A 15,154-nucleotide genomic window follows, 5' to 3' on the forward strand; every position below is an offset into this window, starting at 1 on the left:
AAAAAAAAAAGCATGGCACGTATTGCTGTAGCTGTTGGGTGGCTGTCAAAAACAGCATAAACCAAACAGGGCACCATAGGACTGGCCTTATGCTTAGGAATTCACAGCATGCTGCTACTGCTGCTGGCAGCTATTTTCATTTAATGTTAAATTAACCACAGGTCATTTTCTCATGGGAACCCATGTGCAACGCAGTCATTTTTTGGTAAGACACATATAGAGATCTGAGGAAACCTATGAGATCCTAACATGTTTAGAGCTGAAGTGAAGAAAGGCTCCTTGAAGAGTCCCTTAACTGAGCTCCATACTGCTAGCATTGCAATATTGCTTACATGGCAACCTGGGGACCCCACTTCAACAAACAAATAATTCACTGTAATGTATATTCCTTAAAAGATTGTTCCACACTCTCCCACTCTGCACACCTGCTTGTTCCAGGTTTTTGTCAGGAACTTCACTTCAACACTTACCATCTGTAATTCCCTCCCTACGATGAGGCAAGGGGGGCTGGTCCAACCGTCCTCCCTTGTGTTTTTTAGTGGGCCTCGGCCTCTGACTCTGATTGACAGCTGCACTGGTGTTGCTGTCAGTAGAAAAAGGACTGGTTGGCCGAGGTCTCTGAGAGGAAGGGTATGCTTTGCCTAAAAAAAAAAAGAGAGAAACCAGATGAAAAAATGTTATTGCCTTGAAATGGGCTGTTCTATTAATGTCCGTTTTGAAACATTAAATCTGGTCTAACTCTCAGAGGCAAGCAAGTGTCCCCTTGAGGAATACACTGATGACAACTGCTTTAAGACACACCACAAGTGAAGTGAGAAACTTGGCATTCTTTTGTCTCTAACTTCGTAATTAAAATCATTCCATCTGTTGTGATAAAACTACTGTATGCCATGTAACTCCTACCTGCTCTGTGTGCTGAACAGATGTGTCATAACAAGTCCTCAGCCTTGAGCAGGGAAGGAAAACAGCTCTGCAATCATATCAAATTTATCTCCTCCTGCCTTCCACCTTCATGTTTGCTGAGCCAGATTCTCATTTTAGGGGCTCCCATATGCATTGTATATCTGGAGTAATTCCAGTGAGATAAACATATCTGATTTTGCAAGCTATGTAGCAATGTAGGTTTGTATACTTAAAGGTTATCTTTTCTCAAGAAATAAAAATGGGAGTATATTTAAATACTAACATTTTCCTGTTCATTTTCAGTATTTTTATATGTTAAAAAATAATGTATTCTGACTGAATTTATTCCTCAGATATTTTTACATATATAGGTTAATCAAGCTACATGATTTCTCTTAAAAAAAACAATCTTTGATGTTGTTCTGTGGAGCAGATCATTAAAAGCATCTCTGCATGAAACACAGAAGCACAGTTCATTTACTACATTCACTTCCTCTTATTTTGATATTTTTATTCAGTTATCTAAGCTTATTGTTTAATAGTAACTGATGAAAACTAAAGATCATCATCTTTTACTTCGTTTTTTTCCTCCTTATGTCATTCTTGCCAAGTATCTTGGGGATGTTAACACTTTGTCGTTTGTTTAGAACTGGTACTTAAAATTCTTACTTGTTTTAACTCTATCTGCGTTGGAGAATGTATAAGCCTGTCAGAACTTCTGCTCTTTCAGTCCCACTGTAGGCCCAAATGGTGTAAGAGTTGATGGAAAGCGGCAAAATGTCTATTTATTGTTTCTGGTCAACTGACCCCAAGATAATAAGGAGCTTTTTTATTTTCTGGTTAACTTAGACCAGGATATACCCTGATGTGAGTTATGTTTTCTAGTAAAATTTTTGAACAGATTCACTTACTTCCAGCATGCCACCACATACAACCTGATCTAGATAAGCCTAATGAAGAGTAATATGCTGCCCACTACACCATTAGAAATATTCTTAGTGCAAAAAGAGGGCGAAGTGAAAAAAGCAGCCATAATCTAACACGATGTTCCACATTAATGCATACATGTTTAGAATAATGTCTCAGCATTTGACTTCAGAGATTTCTTGCCTTTCTCAGGCTTGCTCTTCTGCCTTCTGACTGATGTGCACCCCGAGGAGGACACTGCTCTTAGGCAGCCTTCTCTACCAGTTGCATGTCACTGCCAGCTGTCACAGGTTACCACATTTGAGCCCCTCATGTGGACATTCCCTGGCTCTCCTCTACTGAAATAAGCCTTATTGAACTTAAACGGTATGAAAAGCATACCTTTGCTAACCTGGCTCATTTTAACTGAAATGGGTTACAGAACGCCCACTCAAGCAGCTAATTCTGGAAATGGTAATAAGTATTTTGGGGAAACATTAACCTCTATGGCTGCCACAGCTGCAGCCAGACAAAGACAAGTGATCAAGCCCTCGTTTCATAGAGAAAGATATAACAGCAGATGAACACAGACAAAATATTAAAATTTTAATTAAAAAATTTTAAAAAACACCACTAATGCAAAGAAATTCAGATATGAGTCTGAAATTCCATCCTAGCTCACAGCATATTGCACAGATGTTTTGCAAAAATAAACTCGTAACATGCAAGTGCAACTAGTGAGTGCAGGATGAAGATTCTTCACGCTTATTCTCTCAACTAAAGAAACGTGATTATGTATTCAGATTGAAAAAACCAAACCAAAACAAAACACACCAAGCATTCTTTCTTTTATCCCTCCATGAAAATGAGGGTAAGTAAATAGCACTGACCTAAATCAGACATGGGGCAAATGCAAATTATGTGCAGGCTCCCTAAACATATTTTTCAATGCACCTAATATCTGATTACAGCAACTTGTATTTGTATGCAGCCCTTCCAGTAAGAACTGCTGAGCAGTGTCAGACTTTCTGCAGTAGATTTACTGTGTGTAAGTGGAGACAAGGATGAATCCACTAATTTTTTATTTAATTTCCCAAGGGTGTTAAAAAGGAAAACTGTCTGAACTGCTTGGCACACTACACGATGGCTTCTGGAAACTGGAATCAAAGTGTCTGGCAGGAGAGACACCTTGTGCTTGGATTTACCAGCGCCTCTTCTGCTTGGCCATCAAACACACCCATGTGCGGCTATCAACTTTGACTTCTCCTTGCTATCGGTGAGAATATTTCACAGTTGTTCTCATGGGGTGAAAACAAGTGTCCAGACTGCAAAAGAGTAAAGAGTCAGGACCTTCAGATTCCCTCCAGAGCCATGAGCAGAAATAATTCTGCTGCTTCTCTACTACAAAACACCATTGTGCACTCTGAGGAGGTTGCTGTGGAGCAGCAGATCCGTAACAGACATGTCTGATCGATCCACGCTACCCTGGGATGTATCATATCATAATGGAACTGCAGTAAGCACTGGGGAGTTATTTCCATTTGCTGAGGTTTTTGTGAGGAAAAGAGGGGAGGGCTGTTTGTTTACGTGTGGGTTTTATTTTGTTTCAGTTTTGCCTGCTGAATCATTAAGAGTAAGAAGGCAATAATCATAAAGTCTCTACCACAACTGTTGGGTACTTTGTTGTAGCCTAAACTCTAATAGTCTGTCCAAGGAACTGCGACTCAGTACTCAGTTTAAGTGCATTTGTGACCTAATTAAACTAGGAAAATGTAACTATTGACATAACATAAATAGAACATATTGATATCACTATATCACAAGAGGGCTTTCATCCTTTCCTTGTACTTTCTATTTACAAAGCTACAATAAGAAATCATGTCTATTTAAAGACATCTATGTGTTTTTGTGTCCATTATGTGTGTGTTTGTGGCCAACTGTACTTATCAATGGCCCGATACAAGTGACATTAACTTTTGATGAATCTTGGCATTAGCTTTTACTGAGGCCAAGAACAACACTGAAAAAAAAAGGTTGGGAAGGATTGCCCCTTTCATTCAAGACTGTTTAGGAGACTCTTCCAACAAAAAAGTATATTTTAAATTATAGTGTGGTCAAATTTGCCCATAGTAGATGAGTGAATGTCTACATCAGTTTTGTTTTCTTTTGCTTTTTTAATTTTTTCAAATGACAAGACAGATTCACTCAGTCAATGTTCCACTAGGGCAAGAAGCAAGTGAGGGCTTTAACTACTTTTAATGGCGAAATAACTTTTAAGGATGATTGTCTCTGATCAAAGTCAATAGCAAAAGTCTCAGTGATATGAGAAAAGCTGTAGCTGTTCATTCTATAGTTTACTGGTGACATAAGATTTTGCCATCAATTCTATTCTTCATTCCTAATCTTCCTAAAAGGCAGTGTTTGCCAGGAAGCCATCGCAAGCAGAAAACCTGCAGTTTTCAGCCCTAACATGTGGAAACATCTCTCATAAATGCACACATTTTACTGAAGGAAAGACTTCATACCAGACTAACTGAATGATAGGAACATTATGGGATCTGTCGACAGGAATCAGCTGAGAAAGCATAATAAAAATACGATCCAAGGTCATAATTTGCTATTAGATTTGTGGATTTAAATAACTAGTTATTTTTGCCCTTTTGATAAGACTAAGCAAATGCAAATACATTCTCATTTCCAGAATATTTATAAATCATTTTAATCCATCTTTTTAGCTAGAAATAAAACATACCAAGATTTAAAAATAGGAACTAAATTATGTTTACTTGTCATTAATTCATTTTAGATGACTGGCTGTTTTCAAAAGCAATAGTCACTTTACATTTGTTACATTTACCTTGGCAAATTCAGTTGACATAATTAAATTTTATCAAAATATATTAACTTATTGAATTAAGTATATTTAAAATCAGGTATTAACAAGGCTTTTAAACAGTTTGCATTGTTAACAATAAAAGCACACCAATTCACCCCATGCTTAGAAAAACTTCACAGAAAAATACACTTTTGCAAGGAGATGCAACAGAAGAGCAGAGACAGAGATAATATTTTAAATGTGAGGTTCATCGTTGGAAATGTGAATGATCGTGAGGAGATTTTGCAAAAAAAGAAATCATCAAAGACTGCATGACATAATTAGTGATATCTTCACTGGAATATTAAACAGAGCACATGTCAGTAAATCCATAGCACAGTCAGCACAGAGGGAAACTGCAGCAGACTGAAGGTGCAGATTAAAAGCTTGTGCTATTCACTACTTCAAATCACTAACAATGAAACACAATGCGAAGCTTCATTTGAAGTATACTGATAAAAATATCTCCATCCACCTTATTCCATGCATGTTAGACAAGTGTGAGACGCAGATTCACTCAAGAGAAGAATAGGCAGACAACCCCCTTCATGCAGAAAGCATCGACTTTGAGTCTACAAACCTGTTCTTGTCAGGCTGGTTCCATCCAGCCTAAAACCAGCTTTATCTGCTGCTGCAACCAGTGCTTGTGCAAAACTGCCGCTGGTAAAGATCGAGTCATCTGAGGAGCTACCTACACTAGATCTATGACTAGAAAAGTTACGGTCCTCATCAGACGCAGAACCCCATCCATTTACCATTGAACCTAAAAACAAATGTAGGGGTCTAGTGAGTTGTGCGCATTTGATATTTTTTTACCATCTAAAGCTTAAAGACCCGTTTAATATGTCCTTTCTCAACAGGAAACCCAACATTCATTTGACAGAGCTTGGTACAAAAGAGCAATATTCATATAAAGCTTAAAGACCCATGCAATATGTCCTTCCACAACAGGAAACCCAAAGTTTATCTGTAAGAGCTTGGTATAAAAGAGCATTATCAAAGCAAAGTGGGATCTCATTCATAGATTGCTTCATGTTGCTTTGATCCTGTAAATAAAATTATATATGTTCTCTAGAAATGTGAAGGCTCAATCATAAATTCATTTTGAAGTCAAGAGATTTCCCCTAGGTTTGAAATCAATGGTTTTTTTGTTTGGTTTGGTTTGATTCGTGGTGGTGTTTGTTTGTTTGTTTGATTGATTTTTTTTTTTTGGGGGGGGGGGTTGTTGTTGTTTGGTTTGGGGGTTTTTTGTTTGGTTCGTTTTGTTTGGGTTTTTTGGGTTTTTTTGTAATTGATTTTGTTTTCTTTAATTATTATTTGACTTATTATAAATCACTATCTAGTCTGATATTTGCAAAACAAACTCTTAATTTAGGAAAGCACAAGTGTAAGTCTCAGTAGATATGGCTAAAGCCAGACATGGCTTCAAGAGCTATCCTGAAGAAGACTGGCATTATTTCATTTTCTCAATAACACCTTAAAACAGATAAGCAATATTAATGGCCTGAAGAAAGCTGAACTAAAGTAGTTCATTCTAATGGATTAAATTTATTTTTTAAAAGGTTAGAAATAATTCACATTAAAGATTAGAGCAAATATGTACTCTAGTACTAAGTCAGTCACTAGGCCAATGCTGGCCTCATGGTACCTTCTAGCTATGGGTTGCCACCACTGCAGGAGAGGAAAGTGATAATAACATCATAAAAATGCAGTCAGAAAACCATATACCAGAAAAAGCACATGAAATATAAAAAAATGACAAAACTGAAAAGTAAAGGGCAAAATAGGGAAAGAAGGATTAATCTTATTTGCTCTTCATTTGTATTTTATTTTTGTCAGCTACCCAATGTGGCTGTACAATATACAGGGTGTCTCAAAAAGATGGACCAAATTTCACGATAGCAACATGTTGCCATTACACAACAATTTAGAAACGGTATAATGAGTTACCAAGTTTTAGTAGCCTTTTTATAAATGCTCTATGTTCCCTCCACCTGCTGTATGGACGACACTGAGACGATAGTAGAATTCTTCCCAAGCACCTCTCACTTGGGTCCATCTTTTTGAAACAACTTGTATTTTCAGAAGCTAGCGCTCAGTTCAGATTTTTTTCCAAAGTTATGGAATCCTGTTTCTTTTTTGGCTTCAGATGAAGTTGATGGTGTTCTTCTAAAATTCACAGGTAAATGTCACAGCTTAATTCTACACTGTGCAGTGGAGCAGGAGGCAAAGGAAACTGGGCTATGACCAAGTATCAAGCTTTGCTCCAGGAACAGGGCAGCCACTCTAATTAGTTACCAAGTCCAGTCGAGGTGCAGAGCTACCAGACTGCTTTTGGGACCTGAGCTGCTGTATGGCATTGTATGGTGGTGTGTAGACATAGCGAATTGTTCTGAAATATCTTGAAATACCTGAAATCTGCTTTTTAAAAACAGTGGCATGCATATGTTGATTAAAAAAGCCCAGTGAATCCATAAGAATCTGAGGAAAACTGGTTTTCAGACATACGAATATACCTGTGGAGAGATACATCATCGCCCTGACTTAACAATTCAGTGAGTACAGCTGAATTTATGCTGATGTATGTAAGACGTGTAGCAGTGTAAGTCATGTTCTTCAATGCCTTTTTTCTGTCATTGTGTTCAAAATTGTTAACTAGTAAATCAATAATGACCTGCTTATCAGTAGTGAATTTATAGCGCAATTAACTAACAGTGGCGTCAAATATTTAAAATATCCTGCAAAAAATAAGTCATGAGTACAATAAACGAATACTGGAATTTAGTCAGTAGCACACTGCACCACAGAGCGCAAGAACAATGGATTATTTTGTGGTGCTGCAGTGACCAAACCTTTTAATGTCAGCCAAGTGGCAGGCTATAATAACAGAAGTCCATGCACTCCTAAGATACAAGAAAAGAAACTGAAGAGGTCTGTGGAGGTCTGACAGGCAGAAAGTGTGTTAAGTGCAACAGAGAGTGACAGAGTTGGATTCTGCTTGCCAAGAGCACGCATAAAGTTGTTATTTTCCAAACAGACTCGACCTGATGCAGACAGATGTAAGGAAACCTAGATAACAGCAAGGGAAGGCTAAAACTGAATTTTGTCTGAGAAGACAGTTTCTGAACTAACAATCAAAGTGCGATAGGACATCATAGAGAATGGAGAGTAAAAAGGCTTAGCAACAGTTATTGATGATGAATGAAAAGAGATACTACAGATAAAACACTTCAGGAAGGTGTAAGAAAATGAAATGCTACAGCTTAGGATATTTTTGAACAATCGCTTATCGACATATTCTGCAAAATATGTAAGCACAAGCTGAAACACAATAACATGACTAGACCTACAGATATCAAAGGATGGTACTCAGGTACAAAAAATTTACCATGTATCTCATTAGTTTCAGGGCCCAAGGGTTTTGAGTGATACATTCTACTCTCTACATAGAGACATAAAAAAATACATACTGCATAGAACTGGTATGGGTTTCGGTATAATAGGCACAAGACTATGGATATTTTAAAGGAACTTAGGTTTGGATTTCCTTTTATTCACATTGCTTTGTCTATTTGCTATCCTGTCACTCAGCTGTTACACAACATAGAACACACATGATAATTTGGATGGGATGCTTTCAGGGTATGTCTAGGAATAGTTGCTATTTTTCACGTACTCTTTGAAGAGCTGGACAGAAGCTCACAGAGTCCAGAAAAATAATACATATTTTAAGTAGGAAATATACTAAAAATCTGCAAAAGCCCATAATGGCCTCTCCAATGTGTGTATACACACATATCATGCCACACACTCATAGACATGCCAGGTTTTCCTAACAATGGCTAAATTTTAATTATAAGTAGAGCACTGTTATCAGTCTGCCAATTTTTCAGGCTAACGCTATAGGAAAGCCCTGTTCCTGAACTCTGCATTCCCATGGTCAGCAAGTATTAGCAAGGCTAGGAATAATGCACTCTGCTCATGGACCATTCCTCTTCCCCTCTCCTCCAACAGCTGGGTTAGGAGGGACTGCTTGTCAGGCTGGAAGCAAAGCTCAGTTCTTGCAGGGACATGAACTTTACTGGAACGTCAACACAGTTGACAATTAAAGCAAACAATGACCTGACCTGGAGTACTGCATCCAGTTCTGGAGTCCTCAGCACAAGACAGACTTGGACCTGTTGGAGCAGGTCCAGAGGAGGCCACAAAAATCCTCAGAGGGATGGAATTCCTCTCCTATGAAGGGAGTTGGGGTTGTTCAGCCTGGAGAGGAGAAGGCACCAGGGAGACCTTGCTGCAGCATTTCAATATATATAAAGGGGGCTTATAAAAAAGATGGAGCCAGGACAAGGGGCAATGGTTTCAAACTGAAAAAGGGTAGGTTTAGATTGGATATAAGGAAGAAGTTTTTCACTGTGAGGGTGGTGAAGCACTGGAACAGGTTGCTCGGAGAAGTTGTACGTGCTCCATCATGGGGAGTGTTCAAGGAGAGGCTGGATGGGGCTTTAAGCAACCTGGTCTTGTGAAAGATGTCCCTGCCTGTGGCAGGGGGGTTGGATTAAATGACCTTTAAAGGTCTTTTCCAATTCAAACCATTTTATGATTCAATGATTTTTTGGCTATGTCCTTCTCAGGAAAGACAGGCCAGCCAGGTGTGGTGGTGGAGTTGCTCTTTACGTGAGAGAGCAACTACAATATATTGAGTACTGGCCAGGAACAGATGAGGAGCGAGTTGAGAGTCTGTGGGTGAGAATTAAGGGGCAGGCTGGCAGGGGTGATACTGTTGTGGGTGTCTATTACAGGCCACCAGATCAGGGTGAGGAAGTTGATGAGGCCTTCTACGGGCAGCTGAGAGCGGCCTCACAGTCACAGGCTCTGGTTGTCGTGGGGGATTTCAACTACCCTGATATTTGCTGGAAGGACTACTCAGCCAGCCATGCACAGTCCAGGAGGTTCCTCCAGTGCATTGGTGATAACTTCTTGATGCAAATGGTGGAGGAGCCAACTAGGAGAGGAGCACTGCTGGATCTCATCCTCACTAACAAGGAGGGTCTGGTTGAAGCGGTAAAGGTTGAGGGCTGCCTTGGCTGCAGCGACCATGAAATGGTGGAGCTCAGGATCTAATGTGACATGAACAGAATACCAAGCAGAATTGCAACCCTGGACTTTAGTAGGGTAAACTTTGACCTTTTCAAGCAATTGCTAGGGGAAATCCCGTAGGAAAGGGTACTTGAAGGTAAAGGGGCCCAATATAGTGGGTTAGCATTCACGGACTGCTTCTTCCAAGCTCGAGATCAGAGCATCCTGACACGTAGGAAGTCAAGGAAGGGAGCCAGGAGACATGCTTGGTTAAACGGGGAACTGTTGGGTAAGTTCAAGTGAAAGAGGAGAGTTTGCAGATGATGGAAGGAGGGGCTGCCCACTTGGGAAGAATATAAGGCTGTTGTCAAAGGATGTAGGGAGGCAAGTAGGAAAGCTAAGGCCTCCTTAGAATTAAACCTGGTGAGAGGGGTCAAGGACAACAGAAAGAGCTTTTTCAAATACATGGCAGATAAAACTAACACCAGAGGGAATGTAGGCCCACTGATAAATGAGGTGGGTGCCCTGGTGACAGAAGATACAGAGAAGGCAGAGTTACTGAACGCCTTCTTTGTCTCTGTCTACTCTGCCGGAGGCTGTCCTGAGGAGCCCCGTACCCCTGAGGCCCCAGAGGAAGGCAGGGCAATGGAGGAGTTTGCCTCAGTTAGTAAGGACTGGGTTAGGGAGCAATTAAGCAACCTGGACATCCATAAATCCATGGGTCCAGATGGGATGCACCCGGAGGTGCTGAGGGAGCTGGCTGAAGTCATTGCTAGGCCACGCTCCATCATCTTTGCTAGGTCTTGGGAAATGGGAGAGGTACCTGAAGACTGGAGGAAAGCAAATGTCACTCCAGTCTTCAAAAAGGGCAAGGAGGAAGAACCAGGTAACTAAAGACTGGTCAGCCTCACCTCCATCCCTGGAAAGGTGATGGAACAACTTATCTTTGGTGCCATCTCAAGGCATATCAAGGATAAGAAGGTCATTAGGGGTAGTCAATATGGCTTCACCAAGGGGAAGTAATGCTTAACCAACCTCATAGCCTTTTATGAAGACATAACCAGGTGGATAGATGATGGCAAAGCAGTGGATGTGCTTTATCTTGATTTCAGTGAAGCATTTGACACTATCTTCCACAGCATCCTTGCAGCTAAACTGAGGTAGTGTGGACTGGACAATCAGGTAGTGAGGTGGACTGGGAACTGGCTGAAGGAAAGAAGCCAGAGAGTCGTGGTCAATGGGACGGAGTTTGGTTGGAAGCTTGTATCTAGTGGAGTGCCTCAAGGGTCGGTACTGGGACCAGCACTATTCAATATATTCATCAATGACTTGGATGAGGGAATAGAGTGCACTGTCAGCAAGTTTGCTGATGACACCAAACTGGGAGGAGTGGCTGACAGGCCAGAAGGCTGTGCTGCCATCCAGCAAGATCTGGACAGGCTGGAGAGTTGGGTGGGGAAAAATTTAATGAAATATAACAAGGGCAAGTGTAGAGTCTTGCATCTGGGCAGGAACAACCCCAGGTTCCAGTACAGGTTGGGGAATGACCTATTAGAGAGCAGTGTAGGGGAAAGGGACCTGGGGGTCCTGGTGGACAGCAGGATGACCATGAGCAAGCACTGTGCCCTTGTGGCCAAGAAGGCCAATGGCATCCTGGGGTGTATTAGAAGGGGGGTGGTTAGTAGGTCAAGAGAGGTTCTCCTACCCTTCTGCTCTGCCCTGGTGAGACCTCATCTGGAATATTGTGTCCAGTTCTGGGCCCCTCAGTTCAAAAAGGACAGGGAACTGCTGGAGAGAGTCCAGCGCAGAGCCACAAAGATGATGAAGGGAGTGGAGCATCTCCCTTATGAGGAAAGGCTGAGGGAGCTGGGTCTCTTTAGCTTGGAGAAGAGGAGACTGAGGGGTGACCTCATTCATGTGTATAAATATGTAAAGGGTGAGTGTCACGAGGATGGAGCCAGGCTCTTCTCAGTGACAACCAATGATAGGACAAGGCGCAATGGGTACAAACTGGAACACAGGAGGTTCCACTTAAATATGAAAAGAAACTTCTTCACAGTGAGGGTGACAGAACACTGGAACAGGCTGCCCAGGGAGGTTGTGGAGTCTCCTTCTCTGGAGACATTCAAAACCCACCTGGACACATTCCTGTGTAGCCTCATCTAGGTGTTCCTGCTCCAGCGAGCGATTGGACTAGGTGATATTTCGAGGTCCCTTCCAATCCCTAACATTCTGTGATTCTGTAATTCCATGATACTTCTGTTTGCTGGAAACAGAGGCAAAATTCTTTATAAGTGCTGAAATTCGCAGCTACGATGAGACATATACAGCACCCACAGCTGTATGTGACCAGGTAGATAAACGCGAAATCTCTACATTAGCTTTACTGGTTCCTGAGCTATTCAAGTGCCTTGCATAAAAATTTTTTTCCCCACCAAAACTTGCAGCAGTAGAATCCTGGCTTGCTTTGCCCTCCAGAGGTGCTGACATTGCCCAGAAGGCACAGGAGTGCTGGAGCCCAGCCTGGGCACCTCAGGCCACCATGCAGCTGTGTTAACATAGCACACGTGGATACTGCTTATTTAAAGGCATCCACTGGCCTCTTGTTCTCCAAATCAGAGGCACATTTGTTTCTCTCTGAATAAAGGCAGAATAAAAGATGCTGACATCACTTTCAGATCAACTGTGCATTTTGAAATAGAATGAAACAGGCTTTTAGCATCTCCTTTACATGCAGCTCACTACGTGTTTTCCAAGAGCACATTTGAGTTTTTACGCTTTCTGGCAACTGTAAATTTTACTCTTGCTGACAGCAGCAGTAAATGCTTTATGCAGAACAAAATCAACTCTGTGAAAAGTTGAACTCTGGTTTTCTTGCTCCATAAAATATCTCTTGGTGTTAATGCAAACAGAAAGCTGCTTTGCTCTGAGGGAAAGGTGAGGGGAATAGAGGTGCTACCTTCTTGTAGATTGCATGCTACTACTTTTAGTGGTATTTTGCAGGCAATAAAAATATTATATTTATTTGTAAAGTGTACTCTTGCCTTACTTTAAAAATTATCTAATGCATTTGTGAAGTAAAAGCTGCTCACAACAAAACTAACACTTCTGAAAATTCCATTAGATACTTTTCTGTACATACCGAAGTCTATGTGCATGCCTAAAGTTAACAAATGATGTCATTGGGACTTGTATATGTATGCTTACGTCCTTCCCTTCAGAAGACCATTAAGCACATGCTAACATTAAGCCCCTGCTTCTCGGCAGGGCTTTTGATGGAGTAGAGCTAGACTGCTTAGGTTTGTGAAATATTGATAAAATTCTTGGGGTCTGATGCTACTTCAGCTGAAATAAGTTACAGAATTCCTTTAGCCTTCATACAGAAGAAAGACACTATCTGCTTTTGCGTGTATCTGGCTGCTGCCATGATTACAAAGAAAGAATGTCCACTAATTTTAGTAGAAGTGGTGGAATGACAGCAACAATGGTCATTGTACCATTAAACTAAGAAAGAATAATGGAAGAGGATAAATACAGACTATAAATATGACCCAACTTCAAAAATTAGACCGGGTCTTATACTTTACATTGTATTTCTCCATAAATGCCCCAAATGTTTAAATGTATACACCTGAAATCAACCCTTAAGTTTTAAAATTATTTTGGGGCAGGAAACACGAAACAAAAGGATGTAAAAACCATACATACATATTTGGCATTTCACAGGTCCAACCATAATTAATACCCTTCATAAACATGTAATGAAAAATGAATTTATGTCACTTAGCTAAATTTATTTGTGTTTGTATTTTCAATCGTCCTAGATTTTTTTGGTTTCCATATGGCTGAAAGGCACAAAAAATTCTCAAATTTATTCAAGCTGTTAGAAAAGAAATGCACACAGAACATTAAGTAGTTGCTCAAATGCTGCTGAGCAGTAAAATACTATGATAAAGTGGCATCTTGCTGTGTCTCTATTACTTCTTCAGCACTAAAATTAATTTATGATCAGTCATCAATTCATTTACATGTCATTTTATGCTAAATCCATCCTTGCTGATGAATGCATATCCCTAGATCCATTAAGCTAGAGTAAAGTCTGTGCTTTATAATATGACCCTGCTAATTGTTGCATTACCATTTTTATGAGACAGAAAAAGTAGCAGTTTCCTATCTTCTGAGCATGTATTTAATCCATGAAACACATTCTTCCTATTAAATGCAATCTGTCTAACTGCTTATAAAATAGAATCTTTTGCAATAGGTATCCCTAAGCAAATCAATATAAATATTGAACACTGCCACAGTAAAATATGGCTCACAAAAATGATTTTGTGTAATTTTCAGGAATTATTCCATTTGTGCTCAGACACAATGAATTAACAACTTCTACAACACAGACAGTGATCAGCGATTCTTTTAATCAAGACCAAAACATGCCAAGTAAGGGCTTTTCTTCTTTGCCGAGCTATACAACCTATGGAGACCTTTAAAAATACAGTACTATATAATTCTATTGAAAAAAATAACTGTTATCCATTTGCAGTGGTACTGTTTACAGACATGTCTCTCTGCTTCTATCAGTTTGTGTCAGGCAGAAGAAAGGGTTGTTCTAATTTCCATGCTAATTAATGGGTGTATCTCCCCTCAGTCAAAATGCACTAGGGCTGAAGATACAACTCCCACTACCCGCTTCACTGGTGGTGCTGGGGGAGGAGAAGATAAGGAGACGGCAAAGAAAACCCCCCAAAATAATACTTTGATCTGAGAAAACCTAGTGTTGTTCTTAGTGATTTCAGTGAGAAGCAAATCAGTTTCTAAGACAGACATCATACGCAATTAAGTCTATTAAAATAGAATAATAAAACAGACTCTTTGTGGCCATTCATGCCATAACTCTGCAAGCAATTCATTATAAAGGAAAGCATTAAACATAAGCAAAAGAAAAAACATGTTTTGATATGTCTCTGAAAGCAAAATAACTCTAAATAATTGTGAGTTAAAAGTTAAGTGAGCAGAGGTTTTACAACTGCTTTTTTTTCTTTTTTCTTTTTTTTTTTTTTTTTTTTTTTTTTTTAAATCAGAATCAGTAACTCTGTATCCTAACAAACCATGCTGGGAACAAAGCAAAACTTTGGCTTCAGTTTCATATTCCATCCCACAACTGTTCAAATCTAAACCTTCCTCCTTGAGTTTCCTTTGCTATATCTGGAAAATGTTAAGACATAGTTACTGTGTACTTCTCCTTTCTTTTCACTCTATTATACATGTCAACATTATGTCTCTGTCACCTGCAAAGAGAAAAGCTTAACAGCACAGACTAAATCCTTGTCTGAATCTTCAGTTAGCTGTAAGTAAAACTCAAGGGCCTCAAAGACAACCTGACTTTTA

General features: G+C 39.9%; 1 protein-coding gene across 1 annotated transcript in view; it reads right to left on the reverse strand.

Moving 5' to 3' along the window:
* The window catches only part of ROBO2 (roundabout guidance receptor 2), a 1,119,753-nt gene that overhangs the window by 12,541 nt on the left and 1,092,058 nt on the right, over nt 1-15,154 (reverse strand). The window contains exons 27-28 of the mRNA XM_065627797.1: nt 5,265-5,447; nt 471-641 (exon numbers count right to left, since the gene is read on the reverse strand). Coding sequence (XP_065483869.1) covers nt 471-641; nt 5,265-5,447 — 354 coding nt within the window. The remainder of the gene's footprint in view (nt 1-470; nt 642-5,264; nt 5,448-15,154) is intronic.

This window comes from Caloenas nicobarica, chromosome 1 (genome assembly GCF_036013445.1).
Source record: "Caloenas nicobarica isolate bCalNic1 chromosome 1, bCalNic1.hap1, whole genome shotgun sequence".
Taxonomy (NCBI): domain Eukaryota; kingdom Metazoa; phylum Chordata; class Aves; order Columbiformes; family Columbidae; genus Caloenas; species Caloenas nicobarica.